The 19,244-nt window shown below is 41.6% G+C and overlaps 2 protein-coding genes across 7 annotated transcripts in view; both read right to left on the bottom strand.

Annotated features, from left to right (window-relative positions):
• nipbla (NIPBL cohesin loading factor a) overlaps positions 1-2,102 on the bottom strand; it is a 29,426-nt gene extending 27,324 nt beyond the window's left edge. For 2 of the 4 annotated variants that reach the window (XM_076730210.1, XM_076730213.1), the window contains exons 1-2: positions 1,716-2,091; positions 82-153 (exon numbers count right to left, since the gene is read on the bottom strand). The gene's annotated coding sequence lies outside the window, so the exon portion shown is untranslated. Of the gene's footprint in view, positions 1-81; positions 154-1,715 lie in introns of all 4 variants that reach the window. The other 2 variants (XM_076730211.1, XM_076730212.1) reach the window with 2 other exon arrangements.
• A 2,242-nt stretch (positions 2,103-4,344) lies between these two features.
• On the bottom strand, positions 4,345-18,991 carry slc1a3a (solute carrier family 1 member 3a). 3 transcript variants are annotated; one of them, XR_013077198.1, is made up of 11 exons: positions 18,868-18,991; positions 18,021-18,360; positions 16,864-17,001; positions 10,257-10,461; positions 9,963-10,005; positions 8,937-9,205; positions 8,624-8,857; positions 8,170-8,364; positions 7,014-7,148; positions 4,619-6,241; positions 4,345-4,585 (listed from the first exon to the last, which is right to left on the bottom strand). XR_013077198.1 is itself a non-coding variant. In XM_076731262.1 (10 exons), exons 2-10 carry the CDS (start codon positions 18,202-18,204, stop codon positions 6,034-6,036), a joined length of 1,611 nt encoding a protein of 536 aa, XP_076587377.1. In that variant the 5' UTR covers positions 18,205-18,360; positions 18,868-18,991; the 3' UTR covers positions 4,345-6,033. The 3 variants fall into 3 exon arrangements, 2 of the variants coding, with proteins under 2 accessions (XP_076587377.1, XP_076587378.1); XM_076731262.1 differs by having other exon boundaries at positions 4,345-6,241; XM_076731263.1 differs by lacking the exons at positions 16,864-17,001; positions 18,021-18,360; positions 18,868-18,991 and adding an exon at positions 14,137-14,185 and having other exon boundaries at positions 4,345-6,241.
• Positions 18,992-19,244: the final 253 nt, after the last annotated feature.

The following is a 19,244-nucleotide window of genomic DNA, read 5'->3' as shown; positions in this document are numbered from 1 at the left end:
ATTAAGAATAAAAAGATACTGTTATCATTAATAACAACAAGACAGCAAAATGACAAATGACTCAAACCAATATAATAATACCTTTTTGAAGAATTCTGTGCAGTCTCGGGTGGACTCACTGACATTTCAGATAAAAAGTCCTACTCCTTATATCTGTTGAAAGAGAACATGGCTCTGCATCACATCTGTGTTTATTCTTCTTCAGAAAGTTAAAGAAGAAGTTGTGTCTGCAAGAGTTAAACTAAAAAAAAAAAACTAACCCAAAACAGTGCCAGATATCATCACAATAGTCACTGTCACACATGCATTTCATATTTGCAATGACCAAGTCATTACTGGTAAACAATCTTCAAACCAAGAATGCAAAAGTGCACTGCACTGTTGCCCTTACGTGAAATCGTTTTTTTAATGACTTCTAAGGAAATGTAGTATTTGTTCAGCAACTTCTGCCGGACACGCAAATCTGTAAACACAAGGTTGCAACCAGACCTCAGCGCAAGCCGATCACTGAGGTCAAATAATAAATACATGAAACAGGTTCTTCACGACACAACTGTACGATACGATCAACAGATGGATATTGTAAACATTACATTAGGGAGCAGTAACGTTAACATGCTCGGTTTATGTGCTCTTCCTCAGTACGCACTGGGGCTTGGCTGACAGCTGTGAGACTGACAGGCAGGAGGCAGCACAAAGGAACAGATGCACTGTGATGGTGGCGGCAGTAGTGGGGGGCTGCATCCTCCAGTAGCCAACAGCCACCGTACGCTGTCTGCAAACTGCAGAAAGCTACCAAACTGCATTTGTTGTGGTCAAGAAGCAAAAAATCTACGATTCCACTAACAACACTAACCTGTCTAGTAAACTCCTAGAGTGAAGTAACTACAGCCGAGGCAGCGTAGCTTGTGCTCAGTCAGTCGTCAGTCAAAACATTTCAAAACACGGCAGCAACCAACATTAGCCCTGCCAAAGGCTCCAGCAAACTAAAGCACTGCGTTAGGAGTCAAATAGCACAAAATAATTACAACCCAACATTTTGCTAACGTGCAGTTGATATTAGCATCAATTTAACTGTTTATCTCAGTTAGCTGAATTCCAGGCTGCAGCCCGCTGCCCGCTAACAAAACCAACAACGTTTCACTGCCAAGAAGTTGACTGCCTGGATCTTTCGAGCTAACCGCGAAGCTAGTCTTACCACTCACGATAGCAGCTAGGATTACTAACGCTATCTACCTCACATTCGCTAACAACAATAGTCGTGTTTTAATAGCTAGCTAGTTATGCTAACTAGCTCTAAGTGTTGTTAGTTAGCTTCTAACGCTGCCCCCCGTTCAAATAAAGGGACGGCAATTCAAATAATACAAGGAAGCGCAACTCGGGGTTAATTAATGTTAGTGAAATTCCCCTGAGTTCGGGGAAAATGCGATGGGTTAATGTGAGTAGATGTAAAGGCAACGACAGAGACTCCAATACCGTGGCAACGGCCCAATCCTCGGGCTCGCGAAATGACATCCAGTTGAGGCCGTGCGCCTTGGTGGAGCAAAAACACACCTAGCTAGCTTGGCTGGCTAGTTCGCTAGCTTCCGTTACCTCCCGGTCAACGATTAACGACGCCGTAGGTGGTCGTGCAGCAGAACATTTATTAGTGTTAATGTTAATAATCGCGATTTAAAAAGTTTGGTTAATAAAGATAGATGGGTGATTATATTTACCTTCGGATGTTGCGTTCAAAGGGAGGGGAATGTTTTAGCTTGGTTTGTGTCCGTGTCCGTATCTCTAGCTCCCCCTTTCTTCTCTCTCGCAGCTCCTCCAGAAGGAACTCGATTGGCTTGCCAGCTAGCTGGTGAGCTAGCTTGCTAGCTATCAACAATAATCCGGGTCGGACTGATTCGTTCTTCTTCCGTCACTCAAGGGTGAATGTTTCAACGTACATTCATGGGGAAACATTCGTTCTTCGGAGTTTCAGTCGGTCTGCGCCGACGTAAACAATGAGTGCAGCCAATTTCGACAATAAATGAGAAATATGACGATTGTTGCGATCATCAAGAGGCTCTCCTCTCGTAGAACAAAATGCCGACCGGAAGTTCTGCCGTCTGACTGACCAAAGATCTCAGGAGTGACTCCCTCCATCGGCGCCAAACAAAATGCCATGCAACATCTCGTGTTCGGGCCGCAGGGCGGCGCTGTAAGACATGTTTACCTTCTCTGGTCCTGTGCTGTAGCAGCCTACAAGTGTACGGCTAAAGAATCACGTTATCAGGCCACGCATACAAACAAATCATCATTCTGGAGATGAAACAGGCCATGGAATTACCACAACTATCTATAAAAATACTACACGAAATACTAATATTTTAACGATCAACATACATTTTTAAAACAATTATGCAGTTCACATGCATATTACACTATGTTTGTTATGTCAGGTCTATGTGGGCTGTGGTGGAAGAATTAAAGCAATAATCCTGCTTTTAAAAAGATATTCATTTGCAAGAGAAAGTCCTGTTTCATGAGCAACATCCTGAAAAGCACTCATGCAGAATGACCCCTTTCAGAGTGTGACTGTATTATTGGTTTATTATTGATGCATTAACATAACAAGCAGCATTTTGATGTATTGGCAGGCTATGTTGAAGGTAATTACTGTCATTTCAGTTTATATAAATACATGCTAGGCGATTTTAAAAGCTCATCATATATTTTGTCCATAAAATCTCAAACTGCAATCCTACTAGTAACTAGCAGTCATATAAATCTAGTGAAGTTAAAAGTACTATATGAACTGCAGTGGAGCAGAACATGTGAGTATCATAAAATGGAAATAAATAAATGACATTACTGGTACAAGAGTACAAGAGTACAAGTATCTCTAAATTGTACTTAAGGACAATTCTGGAGTAAATGTACTTACATACTTTCCACCACTGTGTGTATGTGTGTCTAGATGGGCTCATGGTCTGCGGCATTAATACCTATGGTTTCTATTTTTATGTCGGGGCAATTTTGAGATCTTGTGTGAAGGACTTACATATTTTAAGCTTAAAGTTTAAAATTAAATCAAAATATTTGAGGAGACAAGTAGCTGTCAGAACAAGCATGTAAGATGATATAATATCTCAAATTGTGTGATAAATTGTATAAAATATGACACGTGCTTCATCTGCTCAGCATAAAAGACAGATCAGGATCATTGCATGTTAGGTGCATCTGCCTTTCAGTCGATGCAAAGCAAAATGTTTTGAAGGCGATGAAGTCATTTTTTGACCTCAAGGTGTCAGCATCGGCATTTGTTAAATAATGTGGCCAATCTGAGAGAGAGTGCTGTGTTTGATTGTGAGACAATAGTATGAAAGAGGCTGGACTCAGGTGGTCCTGGTTTGAAGCACCAATTCCAGAAAGGAAAGTCAGGGTTGGTGGAGGAAAATGAGAACTGCTCCACCCTCAAGCACCAACAACCACTAATGTTACCTCCAGCAAGATACTGCCTCCACCTACACTCACTAAGCTGCTCAGTATCGGTACGCTTCATCCCTCTGGGCAGCCCTTTGGTATGAATATGGATTATTCCCAGGCAGCTACTCCCTAATGCCTCCTCCTGCTTCTAAGGTCCTCCTCCTTATATCCAAAGCCCTTAATGGGCTAGGACGAAGCTACACTGTGAACTCCCTTGGTCAGTATTTGCCTTGAAGAACATTGTAATGATGTGTTGCTGGTTTACTGGAGTTTTCCAGCAACAGCCAAAAGGAAGTGGTTGGTGCTCTGGAACACATTACATAGAGATATCAGGGAAGCCAGCTCTCGAAATATTTTTAAAAGAAAGCTAAAAACATATCTCATCAGCTTCGCCTTTAACTAGCTATGACTTTGCCTCATACTTATGTAGTGTTATAGTTCTTTTAAAGTGTTGTATTTTACTTGAAGTTGTGCATTTTGTACTCTATTTTTTACTTCATCTTAGTATTACTATTCAGTGTTGTTTATTTTCTGTCTTTTTTTTGTTTTCTTATTTTGATCCTTATTTGTATTTTGTGTTTATTATGAAGAGGGTTTTATTCTCCATCTTATTTTACATTAATGTTCTATCCCTGTTTTTAATGTTCATTCTCTCTCTTATCTATGTGTGAAGCACTTTGAGCTGCACTTCTTGTATAAAAGGTGTTGTACGCTTAAAGTTAATCACAACGCCTGCAAAGAAGTATGTGGAAACGGTTAAATGAGGATTTAAAACATTCAAATACATCGACTCATTGACACATATCTGTCCTCGAGGCTTATTTTAGAATTCACAGATCACATATTTTGTCTCTCTGATGTTCACGATAAAATGATCAATACCCAAACAGTGATTTCATTTTTTATTAAAAAAAAAAAAAAAACAACCCATGCAAGATAAAAGTACAACTATTGTTTCAGTTGTGCATGTGTGGAACATTAGAAGAACAGGCATATCAAGATAGACACCAGCAACTGTAAACAAAGGAACTATTCCATTTACTTAAGAGTATAAAGGAAAACATTTGGTCCTTTCAATCAGCCAGTTTTGCATTTGCCAAAGCAGCTAGAGGGATTGTTAATTTGGTGACTAGGTTTGATAAGAGTTACAGCATCTTTACACGCAATATCCTCAAGTAACCCTTTACAATTAGATTCTACAATTAATGTACAAATTTATCTACATTTCTCTATACAGGAACAGTATATTCTGAAAAATCTTCTATACAAAGCAACTTCTATGTAAATGCTACATTTGTTATATATACTGAATTAGCTCCAACACAAAACAAATACAGATTCAAGCTACATAAAATAAAAGATGGTGAAATCCATGACTTTACAACATGCATCCATATTAAATCAAAGGACATTCACGTTAGACTTTAACATCTGAAGAAAGCTCAATTGAGAATTTACAAGATTTGAGTATCATCTAGTGAAAGTTGAAAATGAGACATCCCTGACTACCATTTTACTAAAACAAATATTTCATACTGATGCTTCAACATTTCAACCAAATAATGTTTAGCTGTATGCCCATGTTAGACGGCCTGTGTAAGGGATCGACTCACAATTACCTTTACAATTAATCAGAAATAAAATCAAACAGTGCTGTATTATTGTCAAGATTGGCAATTTGCTTTGCGCATGGGTAGGTATGATTTAATTAAATTCTACAGTAATTTGAATATATTTTGGTCCTTTTTTGGTTGAAGTATAATGGCTTGAAAATTTGGTTTGTCAGTTTTTAGAATAATAATAATAATTGCCAAGGTGCTCGGACAGCTTTGTTTACGTAACAATAGTACTTCCTGGTTTAGACATTTAGGGGACAAAAGTATGTGTGTCTCACAGTAAATGACATCATTCATCCGTTCAGTTGAATCTGTACATCAAATCATAGAAAATAAAGCCACTGATCTCTGTACAGAAGTCTGTAAATAGACAGCCCTTTGTCCCCAAAGTAGTTAGCCAATATCCAGCACTTCTCACATCAGTCTCTGGACAGATTTTTACCACCATGTCACTTACACTGTCAATACCAAAACCACCCAAATGAGACAAAAGCAACAATTTTAAAGCCAGCAAAAGTCTGTACCAGTATGGACTGTAATCAGCTGCGGTGTTAAGACTCACAGCAATACTGACCTCTAGTGGGTGAGATTAGTCACCACAGTTTTGAGAGAAGTGGGATATGGCATGCAGGCCCCGGACCACCGGGCTCTAGAGTAGTCCATTCTTAATAGTAAACAGCTGCCATCCTATGGCAGATAAATATAGTACTCTCAGGAAGAAAACAATACAACAGTGAACCATTTCAAGTGTGCAGTGTGTCAAGAAAGTCCACACCTCACACTCATTAGAGGAAGTCATCTTGGCTGAAATATATTCTAGCTGTAGATAAATTTAATTTGATCCCTCCAATCTTGTGTGAGGAAGGCTTTCAAATTAAGAGGAACTTAGTTGAGAATGTGGTTCAATGCAGCACAATGGTGTGTCTAGGAATGTACACGAGGTCTTACAAAACTTTTGTCCCTACATCTTCGTCTCGCTGTCAGGAGGCCTCTCATTCTCAAACTCATTCTCCTGGCAAATGAGCTGGTATGGCTTCTTGTCTGCCTCCTCCACCACTGAGTTGCCAACCTCGGGGTCTTTTTTCTGCAACTCATGGCGAGACAGATGTTCCACTATACCTGCACCAATGGAGTCTCCAAGGACATTGGTGGTGGTGCGCAATCGGTCCCTGAGGAAAGACAGGGAACAGGTGAGGTCAGGAGGGAAAGGAGAAGGCAGGACATGACAAAAACAGACAAGATACAACAAGAGAAGGCAAGAAGAAACAAGCAAAAACGAACAACACGAGCCAAAACGAAACAAGAGAAGACAAAACACGACAAGATAGGACAAGAGAAAACAAGATAGGACAAAACAAAAGGAGAGAGGACAAGACAAAGCATGGGAGGAAAGCTGACAACAAAACAATGCAATACAAGAGAAGACAACAAAAAGACGATAAAAACCAAAAAAAGACAAGACAGACAAGAGACAAAAAGATTAAAGAAGACAAGAGTATGAAATAATCAATGCCACTGAGGCAAACTGCTAATTCAATCCACCTGGAGTGTTTGTAAGTGTGTGTACATAAAAAATATTCATTAAGAAACTGCAGGCATGGTTTCAGGCTCTGCAGGCAGTCGTCAAACCACATGAAACACAGCCAGTAGATTGGAGGAAATGGAGTGTTGCACGGGGATTGGCTGCCAACTGAATAAAAACCAGATGGATTGAGGGACGTGGAATGTGAGGGGAGTGTCTCTGGAAGCTGTCCTGTAATCCAGCCAAGAGAGTACGGCACACCAGCTCGATCATTTTCAAGCCCATGAAATCCTCCTGGCTGGAACTTCATTGAATTTCCACCACATGATACTTCATTTCCTCGTCATTAAGCCTTCTCCACTGCCATTTATTGATTTCAAATGAGTTGTTTTCTAAGACGTCACAGAGCCAATACTTACAGAAACCAATCAACTGCAATGATAAGGCTGATGTCATCAGTGGGCAGGCCTACGGACGTTAGCACAATGACCATGGTGACCAGTCCAGCCTGAGGGATTCCAGCTGCTCCGATACTGGCTGCTGTGGCTGTGATACTGATGGGAAGGGTGCAAGAAAAGGCAAACGGAGAGAGATTTGAATTGTCCAGAAATTCTTCCTTGAAGTGGAACAGTGACAGACACGTTCCAGTATTGACCTCTCAATCATTCTTTGGTAGTAGCGTTGAGGAGGTCCACTTAAGTTCATTCCCTTGGCTGTACTATTCCCCATCTGTCCCTAGTCAAACAGTGAGCCTGTTGGTTAGAAAGTCATTATAGCTGTCACTTGTGGTTTTGAGGCTTGGACATGCGTAGGTTAAGCATTTCTTGCCATAATGAAAGACAAATGTAGTAGAAATATTCTCCTGAATCTCCAAAGACTGATTTGACTCTCAGAGAAGCCGAGCCAAAATATATTGAATTAGATTTTGCTACAATTTGAGCTACATGTACTTCACATGAGTACTTTCATCATATGCAACTTTATACTTCTACCCCACCCCACTACAGCTCAGAGGCAAATATTGCACTTTCTACTCTTACTCTTCAGATAACAATTTTCCATATCCTTCTGTCCAGTGAAAACCACGTGTCTCCAAAGGTGATGATTTTGCGTTACGTTTTTTATGATAAACTTGAAGGATTGAATGATCTTTCATTGGCTGAGGAAATTCTCCTATTTATCAAGCAAAATAAACCATTGGATAAACTGGGAAATGCATGGTCTCCAGGCTGAAAACAGGGCTGAGCTGCATGAGATATGTGGTTCTCACAGGACAGCAAGGCTATGAGCTATAGTAAGATATTACTGTAAAATACTGACAGGCATCATTGTTCTGCATATTGAGCACTTTTACTTTTTATACTTTAGGTACATTTTGCTGATTACTTTATTGAAAGTATCTATTACTTCAAGTAAGGTTGGGAATGTAGGACTTGTAGTAGAGTATTTTCACAGTATTATATTGGTATTAGTACTTTTACTTAAGTAAATGATCTGAATGCATCTTCAGTCACTGATGGCATTATTAATGGATCTGCAAAACGTTGAAATGCAGGCGCACTGTATATGGCATACCTGATGGTGAGAATTTGTCCAAAGTTGAGGTCATAATCATTGACCTGAGCGATAAAGATGGCTGCCAGGGCTTCATATAGAGCGGTGCCGTCCATGTTTATGGTGGCGCCAACAGGGAGCACGAAGCGTGTCACGCGCTTGTCCACCTTGTTGTTTTCTTCCAGGCATTTGAAAGTGATGGGCAATGTGGCAGAACTGAGTGAGGATAGAAGGAGAGAGGGCAGGATGAGAAGGAGTGGGAAGACTGTATTTTATTTAATAAGCATAAACTAGAATCTTGCCTTTGGGTTACTTTAACTGTTTAATATATGGAAGTGTATTTCATGGTCTTTTGTACATGTTTCTCTTGTAACTGTTTCTGTGAAGCAAAGCAATGTCATTCCCCTGCACACAACAGTTACCTTGACCTTGAATTTTCTTGTCAGTCTGTGAGGTTTTGAACCCAATCACATACCTAGAGGATGTTCCCAGAGCAGTGATGAGTGCCTGCAACAGCCCACCGATGAAAACAAAGGGGTTCTTCCTGGTGATTACGAAGTAGAGTGTTGGCAGGACAACGATGGCGTGGACGAGCAGCCCACAAATGACAGTAACTGTGTACATTCCCAGCTGGCCACCCATGACTGAAATGTCCTCCATCTCCACAATCTTACCAGCAATTAGGAACAGAATACCAATCGGGGCGTACCTGAGGATCGATGAGTGATATTGTGAATTTCCAATTGAAAGGTCCAACACTTCATCCATTCGTCTCTTCTGGTACTCACCACATGATTATGGCTACCAGCCTCATGATGGCTTCATTGAGACAGTCAAAGAAGTCCTTGAGGGGTTGTCCCTGCTCCCTCATGCTCCCGATGATCAGACCAAAACATATGGAGAACACCACCAGGCCGAGAGCATTGATCCCATCAACCGACCCGGGCACTGGGATCATCTCCTCACGGGTTATCTGCTGGCTGTCATTAAGTGTGAATACCGTGTCGTTCACTGTCATCGTCACATGGACTACTCTCTTGCCATACTGCGTCTTGAACTGGGTTTTAAAAAGAAAGAGGATGGGTTAAATAGTGATTGATCCCTGAGGCAATAAGATTTTATAAATACTTTTATTCCAGAAAAAACATTTGAGATTCAGGGTCATTAAAGATTCTATTACATGTTAAATTTCAGCACCTTAAAATAAAATGCACATTCAGAATTTCAGAATGCAGTTATTTATCTGTGCTTTCAAGTTCCTGCTTTACCATCTGCTATGCAAAATGTGACAATGCTGCCAGGGCACCTCCATCTGCCTAAAATGTGGTGGAATGAGGAAGTGAAAGTGGCACTGAAAGGCCCTCGTTAACGACTCAGCTGTGTCACATGTAAGCACAGGCAGTCAATGATTGGATCGTTCGATCTCTGTCTGAAATGATACCGCAAAACGTCTTATGGCAATATTAATGTTGGATCTATGGGCAGAGATTGAGATAACTAGTTTATAGACATTACATCTGACGTGTTTTCATATAGATGGCAGATTTAGTTTTAATTGCTGATAGTATAAAGTTAATTTCCAGTGTAACAGAGATCTCTAGTGAGCAGCCAAGAGTCCACATGAATGACAAAGGCAATGTGAGCATATAAACAAAAACACATGTAATAGAAACCCTGTCCTGGAAAGGCTTTAAACAAATCTAAATGTGCACTCAGGCAGTGACGATAATATGCTAAAATGAGATAATTAAGGAATAAAACATTTCATGCAACTACAGGATGAGGAAAGAGAGAGGATGTGGTTTGAGAGTTACCTGTTTGGTGCAAGCCTCCACAATGTTAGGAGGAAACATGTTTCTGCAGAACACAACAAAGCGGTACGTGTTAGCACATTGTTTGAAATTATAAATGTATATGGTTTAAAAACTGACAAACTACATGCTGTGGTTGAAATATTTGCTCTTCCATCTGAATGTAAGGGGCAATAAAGGGAAGCAAACGGGGCAATAAATGAGGGATTATAATTCAAATTTTTGTGGACAGAGTCAGTGTACTGGAGCGCCTGTGTGAGTGTATTTTGTTCCAGGCTCATAAATGTGTGTAGGTACCTGATAAGGTCCAGGAAGGCATCAGCAGGGCTGATCTGCTCTATCTTCTGCGGCTTCTGGAACTCATCCTTGGATCCTTTTCCAGGGTGAATAATGACCACCATGATGATACCGATGATCACAGCGATGACGGTGGTGGTGGTATAGTAGATCACTGCCCTCATACCCATTTTACCGGAAGCACGGCCGTCCAGAGCAGCCATACCTGAGAAGGACATACATTATCATGATGATAATGCATATCAGCACCACAGAGTTTATCCTCCAAAGAGTTTCTCAAACAAGTATTGATCCCCTGGTGCCTGCACTCTTACTCATGTTATCAGAAGCATGGATGGTCTTTCATGCTGTAGGCGTTTTAAGCAGGGGCTCCCTGTAGAGGGAGCAGCAGTGCTGTAAGCATGTAGTGCAAGAGGCAGCTCCATGGCATCATGTAAATTAGCCCAATTACTGAGCAGTCGCTGAGCAGTAACTGCAACACACAAAATGTTGCTTAGCACAGTAAAAAAAAAAAAAAAAAAAAAGTCAAATGGTGCAGACATATAGTCGCATCAAGATAAGGAGAGTGAGGGAATATTCACATATAATGCAATCATGTCAGAATTAGGTTAATAATGTGTCATTAACCTCTGTCCCTTGCAGTTAGCCTGGGAAAGTGTGCCGTAATTACAGGTGGAATACACCCACCTGAATTATCTACCTAACTATCTGTGACAACAAAGAGCAGCAAGAAACTTAATCTGACTCTGACCTTTACTAGTGGAAAAACAACACCTGCTGTACAGCACCCAGGGCTTCATCCGCTATTTAAATGCTTCAGAAGTTGTATATTCATATGGAGATAATATATTCTAAATTATAGCTGCAGGAGCCAAAAGGTTTCACCCCAAAGCAGAGTTGGGATCATGCAGATCGCTGACTTATTTGATCACACAACAGTGCTGCATGTCCTCAAGTGTGATGTTAGTTTGTTGTGAACACAAAGAGCAGACAGACATGTCAGTTACAGTCTAACAGCCTGACCTCAACCGAATATTAGTCTCCTGAAGAAATATAAGCAACTACGATGTATCTGTGCTCTGTGGCGAAAGCTGCATGTGCTGCGAGGCGTGTAAAGCTCAGGCCGATGCACAGAAAGCAGCTGTGAAAACACAGCACAGCCTGACGTTATACAGAACAAAAGTGATGCAGCATGATGCAGAACAAACAGATAATGACTGAGTGACAAGGAAATACTTTGCTCCCTGCTATGTGGGGTGAACTTTGAATTCCTACAAAGAGGGCTGGATACAATTTAATTATACTTAACCAGCACTATGTGAGGAGTTTCATTCTACAGGCCTGCGTAAAGCCACACATCGATTGCAGGTTGGAAGAGAAATAGTTTTAAGAATTGACAAACTTGTTGCTGAAAACAAAAAAACACTGTTGCCCGAGAGCTAAACCATCCTCCACAGCTTCAATAGTGTTGAACAGACTTTGCAGGGATAATGGTTGTAAAAAGAAATGCAGCCACTGGAAACAGACAAGCTGCCTCAAAAGGCACGACGGTGGCGCTGTATTTTCAAAGTGTCAGCTCCTATTATGGCCATTATCTTCATTCAGAGCTGGACAAGGCGAAGCAGGCTTTGTGTGATGGGAGATATGTGTGTTCCTTTCATAAGTGACACCCTGACACTGTGTATGCCAAAGTGCGTGTGTGTGTGTGTGTGTGTGTGTGTGTGTGTGTGTGTGTGTGTGTGTGTGTGTGTGTGTGTGTGCGCTTTGGCCCTCTCTGTCCCTCTTGTCTCAACATGCCCAGGACTTAGGCTTTTATCCAGTTCTTTTTGATCCTCTTCCTCCCCTCCTCATCCTTCCCACCTTGATTCTCCTCTCCTGAATTCTTCACCTCCTTCTCTCTACCACCCCTCCTGGCCTCCCTCTTCTTTTTTCTTGCACGCTGATCTTATTGCTGCAATCCTCTTTCATTGCCACCCTTTTCTCCCCAACCACCTCCCCCGCTTCTCTGCTCTCCTCCTATTCCTTTTCTGACAGCCCTGGGAAAACTTGTTGACTTAGTCAGCCCCGCACGCACACAATGATCCCCAGCTTGTTGTCCAGGCAACATCGGACACAGCCTCACCAATTCCATCCTTTCAAAAGAACCCAGATTGAAGGAGAGCAGGGAGAATGACTTTCTTTCTCTTATGGGGAATGTTCATCAAACACAAAAGCAGACGTACTTTGGGGGGCGCAGGATATAGCAACTGCAAGAGGTCTGTCCAGAGGGCAATTAACATCCACTGATGCTGGGCAAAGACCGACTCCACAGTTCTAAAAGACTTCAGTCAGTAAATATCTCCACGTCTGTCTGAATACATTTTACTGAAAATTAATATGATTGTATGATGCCATCCTGAATATCTCTGGATTCTGGAGTGCTGGTGATCAAAGAAGCAATCTGAACACCTGACTCTAGGATGCTGTAGGATGTTGTGACCTGCATTTCTTCACTGTTTTCCGACATTTCATCAAAAAAATAAATAAATGAATGAAAAAAATGAATGGAAAAAAATGAAAATAGTTACAGGATAGCACACAGATTAGCACTTTAGATTAGAACTTTTAGCCCAAATTGCTAATTATTTTGTTTTGTTTTGTTTGTTTGTTTTTACTGCAGGTTCCCAGAACAAGCATTTCATGATTAGATGAGTGTCATTAAATTTAGAAGTCATTTGCAGGATTTTTGTGCCATTCTTTGCTAGTGCCAGTCCAGTTTTGAGACACTTTCCCTTGCAAGACTTTATATTTCTACTCCACTGCATCTCTGCCCTGGATGCAATGCTTTCTCTGAGATTCTGTGAAGCTAGACGTGATTTTAGATCCTGACCCATTTGAATAAGGTATTACATGCACATATGGTAAGATCATAGTATATGGTAGAACTAGCTCCACCTGGACCACATCCAATAACGTGTGACTACACAGTGATTTAATGCTGCAAGGGCGGATTTTACTGAGGGAGAACGTTTACTTTACATTTTACTAACAGTGACTTACATACTCTTACATCTTGTCTGTAAATTTAGAACCTTTAAGCTGACATTTATTGAACATTTGTTTTATAACTTCTTCATATTTTATTTCTACCTTTATGTTGCTGCCTTCATTTAACAAATTCACAAATAATCTGCCTAATTATTTACTGTCAGTTTTCATCCTCCTTGACATTCTTTTCCTGTCTTCCCCTCAACGCCCCCCCACCCCCCACATTCAAGCTCCCCTTCCAGCGACCTCCCCCGTAATCATCCTCCTTTTCCTCTTTTTACTGACCACATCCCCTCTCCCTGTCCAGCACTTCTGGCTCTATAAATACTCCGTGGTGGACTCTCCGCTCTCTTAATGAAATGCCTGAAGACATTGTGGGTTTTGCAGCAAACACACATTGAATGGGTAATCTGAAGCGTGTTTGTATGAGTGAGAAAAAAATGTGGTTATGGATGAAGATCAATGACGGGTTACAGTTTTCTGCTCTCTCTCTCTCTCTTTCTCAATCTCTCACTGAAACACATATTTCTCATAATCCTGGATACTTGGTTTATTATGCTTTCTTTCATTTCCTACCTTTCAGGGTCCTTCTGGACTCTGCTCAGACTTTATCCCCCATTTAACCTCACTTTTAGACAGCTTCAAATTTCAGAGTCATGTCCCTTTCAACTGGGACAGCCCATTTCACATAAAAGCACAATTCATCCTTGGGAGCATGACAGTTTGCTCAGGGGCCACGTGTTTACAGGAAAGAAGCCATAGGAGCTCTGATGCTCTCATCCTATGAAATAGCTCAAAGCAGTGCTCTAAGTCATGTGTGTCAAGCAATCACTGCTGAAGAAATAGTGCTTACAGCAAGTACATTTAGGCCACAGGACATCAGTTCTAATAGGAAAGGTGGTGAGTCCAGCCTGCAGTATGCTGTGGGAATACACACACAGATAAACATACAGCTAAGGTCTGTTAAAATGCTCTTCAAGATTTAAAGAAGATGTTGTCCTCTAAAGTAAAATAAGGCCTCTTGAATCACTTTCCAGCAGAGCTCATAGTCTCATCAGAAATCTGACAAACTGGAAACAGAAAGTGACTTCCAATAACATACGATGAGTCACAATATTCAAAATCTGGAGGTCTACAGCTGTGTTACAGATGTTCAGAATGTTGCTGTGTGACATACTGGCCAAAAAAATGGATTCGGTGAAGCAAATCTAATAATCTAATAAACTCTTGATTCTCCTGTTTGTTTTGAAAGTCAAAATTCCTCAAAGACTCTGAGTTGTAGCATGGCAGCATGTGCAGGTGTGTGTATGTGTGTGTGCTTTGGTGAAACAGTTATGTTTTGCAGCTACTGTAATTACTGTGACCTCTGCGCTACTAAATGTCTGACAGACTGCTGATCACAGCTCCAAAACATTTTTGTAGATTTCCTTGTTGCAATAAGAGAAGATAGAATAAGAGCTAAAATATTTTAATAATTTAAAGATTAATTTAATTAAATGTGCATCCTTTCTTGTCAGTAAGGAAGTCCAATCAACTTTGCAGTTAGGAGAACAATGATGGGTGTGACCTCCTCACCTGCGACACACTGTGACACACAGGTTTCACAGTAAAGAGGAGGCAGCAGTGGATAATCAACTGTCCTTCAAAGGACGAACGAGTTTCAGTTCTACACAGAAAACCTGATTTGATTTTCACCTTATATTTTCCAATATTTTTATCATCTGCATTTTGGAGCTTTGCTAAATGTGAAGTACATTTGGTACATTTACTGTGCTTGAATGTGTTTTCTTTGCACTACTATTGGCTTTATTCTTGGTAGTGGCACGCTACCTTTGAGGCTGATGGAGATAAAGTCGGTTCAAACTAGCACTGCTTCACAAAAAATGCACAACATAAGCACGTTATTATCGTGTCGTCATGGTGTGTCCACATCAAACTGCACAATCAAACTACTCAAACAGAAAATAGTCATATCAAGATGGTACAAACAATTAGCAGCAGTAGTAATATAGTAACTGACATGTTCTAGTCTAATGACATTATGTCTGATGACTTTGATAAGGGCACATACACACACACGCACACGAGAGAGGCGCTGTGTGACAGATGACTTAGCTGCAGAACAGCACTCTTTGTTGGTTTCCACATGTTGTAGCTGCGGTCATGTGACATGATGTCAGAGGATGCTGATGTTACGCCTCACTGCAGCACAAAGCAAGTTATTATCGGACAGCGTGTCCCTCTCATCTCGTCAGGGGACTGGCTTCTTGCCCTGTCAATCACTGCTCAGACACTGGACGTTTGGTCTCAGCATGTCCCGCCTATGTTTCCCAGTCACCTCTGCTGACCAGTGTTTTTGGAAACTCACATGTTCCACATCTCTCTCTATACTTGTATGTCCATGATGAGCAGAGGCTGTGCTCAGTAACAGACAGGCCCACAGGCCTTTGGGAGAAAACATCCCTGCGTGACTGACTCGATTTCTGAACCATATCAACAGTGACGAATGAAATCACTACATCCCTGGATTTGAAGAGAAAACCTTGGTGTCATATGTTTGCATTTTTCGGAAATACATTTGAGCCACAGAGAACACAAGATATTCTAACGGCAAACGAATCCAGTTCACAAATTCTGAATTGCTTTTTTAATTAAAACATTATGAAGCTGGGACTTCTTTGCTTGTGTTGTATCAAGATCGAGACCATTACAACATGGGTCAAGCATGTGACTGAGAGCAGCACTGTAAGTCCAGAGCATATCTGTCTCTCTGTTGCTCATGAGATCATCCTAACCTCGTCCGCCACTAGGCCCAAAGCTAACAAACAGTGTCGGCTGAACAAACCGATGTCTCACTCTGCCACTCATGATGTACATGTTGATCCATGGAGTCAACAAACAACACCGTCACTGCTATGAACGTTTGACACAGAAAGCACGTGCTACCTGCAAAGCAGTCAAAAAGAGTCAGAGAGAGGTCCTACTTCTTCCATAACTGATGCTGTGCACTACCTTCTCTTCAGCCTGAATGAGATACAGTTTTAGGGGGCATAGCAGCAGAAAGTGGAGGGGTCGGGCTTAACATGAAGACAGCTGTGGAGGCACGTTGAGCACTCAGACATACAGACGTTCTGCAAATGAGCACGCAAGAAAAAATGTTTGGGCTTCTTGTGATATTAGGAGATGCAGCAGTGCTGTGTGTGGTGACTAAGTTGTTTGATATAAATTTAGAACAAGACAATGTCACACAGACGTGAACTGTCAGTGTCAGCTGGTTGTGCTTATTTTAGATATCTGAGGTACATTTGAACTAAAAATAACCAACGACAACTGAACAGTTAATTTACGGTACGGTTACAACCATGTGGGAGTGCTGTGTGTAAACATTGGGTGTGTACAGCTCACGCCTATTTGTTCAGATTATTAATGCAATAAGTAAATCATTTCCAAAGAGAAAAGAACTTTTGTGAAAAAAAAGAAAGCTAAGAATACCATTGTGTCAAAATCTGTATCTGAGTAAGAGGTGAATTAACTAATTGCATCTGCAGCCTTTTGTGTCCTGATGGCCTGATGTTCATACCTGTGATGAGACTGGAAACCAGCAGGGGAAGCACGAGCATCTGAAGCATTCTCATCAGCAGCTCTCCGGGGAAAGAGAAGAACTTCACGTCACGGTAAGACATGTTATAAGGCCGCAGGGAAAATCCCAGGATTATGCCTACAGTGAAGAGGAGATGTGGAAGAAAGGGTTAACCTGACAAAACCTTGAGAGAGTCCCAGATTTGACACCTGTAGGTAGATAATATAATCATAGCTCTGCAAAATGTGGTTCATTTATGAATGGATATCACCATACTGATACTGGCAAGTTTCAGGGTCCCAAAATAACACCTGAAAGCTGAAACATCTTTTTATCAGTTCACTGCCTTGTGGCCTCCTGAGAAAACGAGTCTTGAGTTCACAAATAAAACACGGTGGACTCATACTTTGTTGGGAATGATGCACAAGAGGTGGAGCTTTACAGTGAAAGGTTAAAGCATGTGATTACATGATCATTGCCGGGAATGCTCATATTGATGATGAAACAAGCAAACATTTGCATTTCCTGCTGCTTTGACAGGGACCAGGGGAACAGATTCACTTTGAGCAATGACCGTCACTTCTGCTGAAAATGTGTGCAGAAATGTTTCTTCTTTCAGCGTCAGTGAATCTATTCTCTCGACGAGCTGCTTGTCCACTGCAGCACTAATCCCCCAAAAGACACAGGTGGCTGACCCAGCAGCTTGAAAAACAGGCCAAATTTAACAATCAGTCAAATGTTTGTCATGGCATAGTGTAATTCTAGCAGGGCTGCAGATGTTCAGGAGGTGGGTGGGCCTGGCTCACTTCCAACCGAGTCAGATTCAGAGGTTAATGGCAACAAGTCAAGGGTCAGCTACAGGGTCAGATAAAGGCCAGCCTGCTAAGTTCATCTGAGTTCCCTCTGTTCTCTGCTCCGGTGACTTTGTTTCAATTCTTTTCCTGCTTCCGTCCAGCTACAGGGGTCTTAGTCACACCAGATTGATGGATTGTTGGGGTGACGCAGAAAATCTGGTGCCTTCTTCTTTACAAGTTTGAATGGAGGGGTGCAGAGCGGTGATAGATGGAGAGGAGAGGAACAAACGATGCCCCTTCCTGTGATCTCCAGTTTTAAATCAATTAAATTACCAATAGAGTTCAGCGTGTTTTTTCACTTACCAATAATGACAGCAGCGATGGTAAAGAGCACAAAGGCATTTCTTATGAAGAATCCTTTCACGTCATCCTTCGTGATGTTCTCCACTCTCTTCTTGGCCAGCAGCGATCGCGACTGGATCCCGGCTCGGATCTGGTGCAGACCGCTCCGGGTCCTCTGTGTGTTCTCCCTGTTGCTCTGAGTCATAGCTGGTGCTGGAATCGTCAGTTCTTCTGTTATAAACGTGCAGGAACTTGAACTCCTCTCAACAGTGGCGGGAAGATTGTAAAGGTGCTGCTGATTCACTTGTTACCTGTTGCTCCTCTTCCTGTGTGTCACACCTCTCCTTTGGTTACAAGTGTCCTGGTTGACAGCGAAGGACATGTTGTAAAGAGTTAGCGTTAGATATTTGAGCACAAAGACAAATGACAGACTCTTGGTTCTGTCAGATAATAAAGATTCATAACTTTACCATTGTCGTACGATATATAGCACATACAAAGTGGCTTTATTATTGTCTTCTTCTAACTTCTTTGACAGATACTGACCCTCATATGTAGAAAGTGTACAGTAGTGACAGACATGCAGCCCCCCAAAAGTGCTTTAAAAACCTAAAATACTTCTGTCAATCCTGCCGAATGCTTCACTCAATGAGTGAAAACCACACGTGTCGCAACCAGAACTGTGAAGGCATGCAGACTTCCTCCTACGTACACTCCAGTAACTACAACACACGTGTACAGTTAGAGTCTAATGGTTATACTGATACTGATTCACAGATATCACGCTCACACACATGTAGATGCACACAGAAGCAGTTGGCAGACATATTAAATGGTAAAAGTACTACAATAGAAGTTGTTTCTGTACCTTTAGACTTGAGCAATAACTTCCTTTGGAGTAATGTCTCAGTTTTTCGGGGGAAAAGTCTGGTTTAAAGCTCGATCAGTGTGAGAGGGACAGAGGAGCTCTTTGGCTGTGAGCTGGTTGGTGTGAGCAACCAGCAAAAAAGAGGAGAGGAAAGAGGAGAGGGGAGGAGAAAGGAAAGGAGGGAGCAGCGGCAGTGGCGGGGATGAGGGAATAAAAGAGCCAGTGAGAGAGTGGAGGCGGTGCTATGGTAGAGAAAAACTAGGGTTAGTCACTCACACAGTGTGGGCTTGTGGGGAGGTGAGGCGGGAACTAAGAAAGTGAAGTAATTTAGAGGAAGGGGGTGCATTTCAGACCGAGGGGAGCTTGAGGAATAATGA

The sequence above is a fragment of the Chaetodon auriga genome, chromosome 5, assembly GCF_051107435.1.
Source record: "Chaetodon auriga isolate fChaAug3 chromosome 5, fChaAug3.hap1, whole genome shotgun sequence".
NCBI classification, from domain to species: Eukaryota; Metazoa; Chordata; class Actinopteri; order Chaetodontiformes; family Chaetodontidae; genus Chaetodon; species Chaetodon auriga.
Note: the sequence above shows the minus strand (reverse complement) of the source record. Positions and strands in the feature narration are given on the sequence as shown.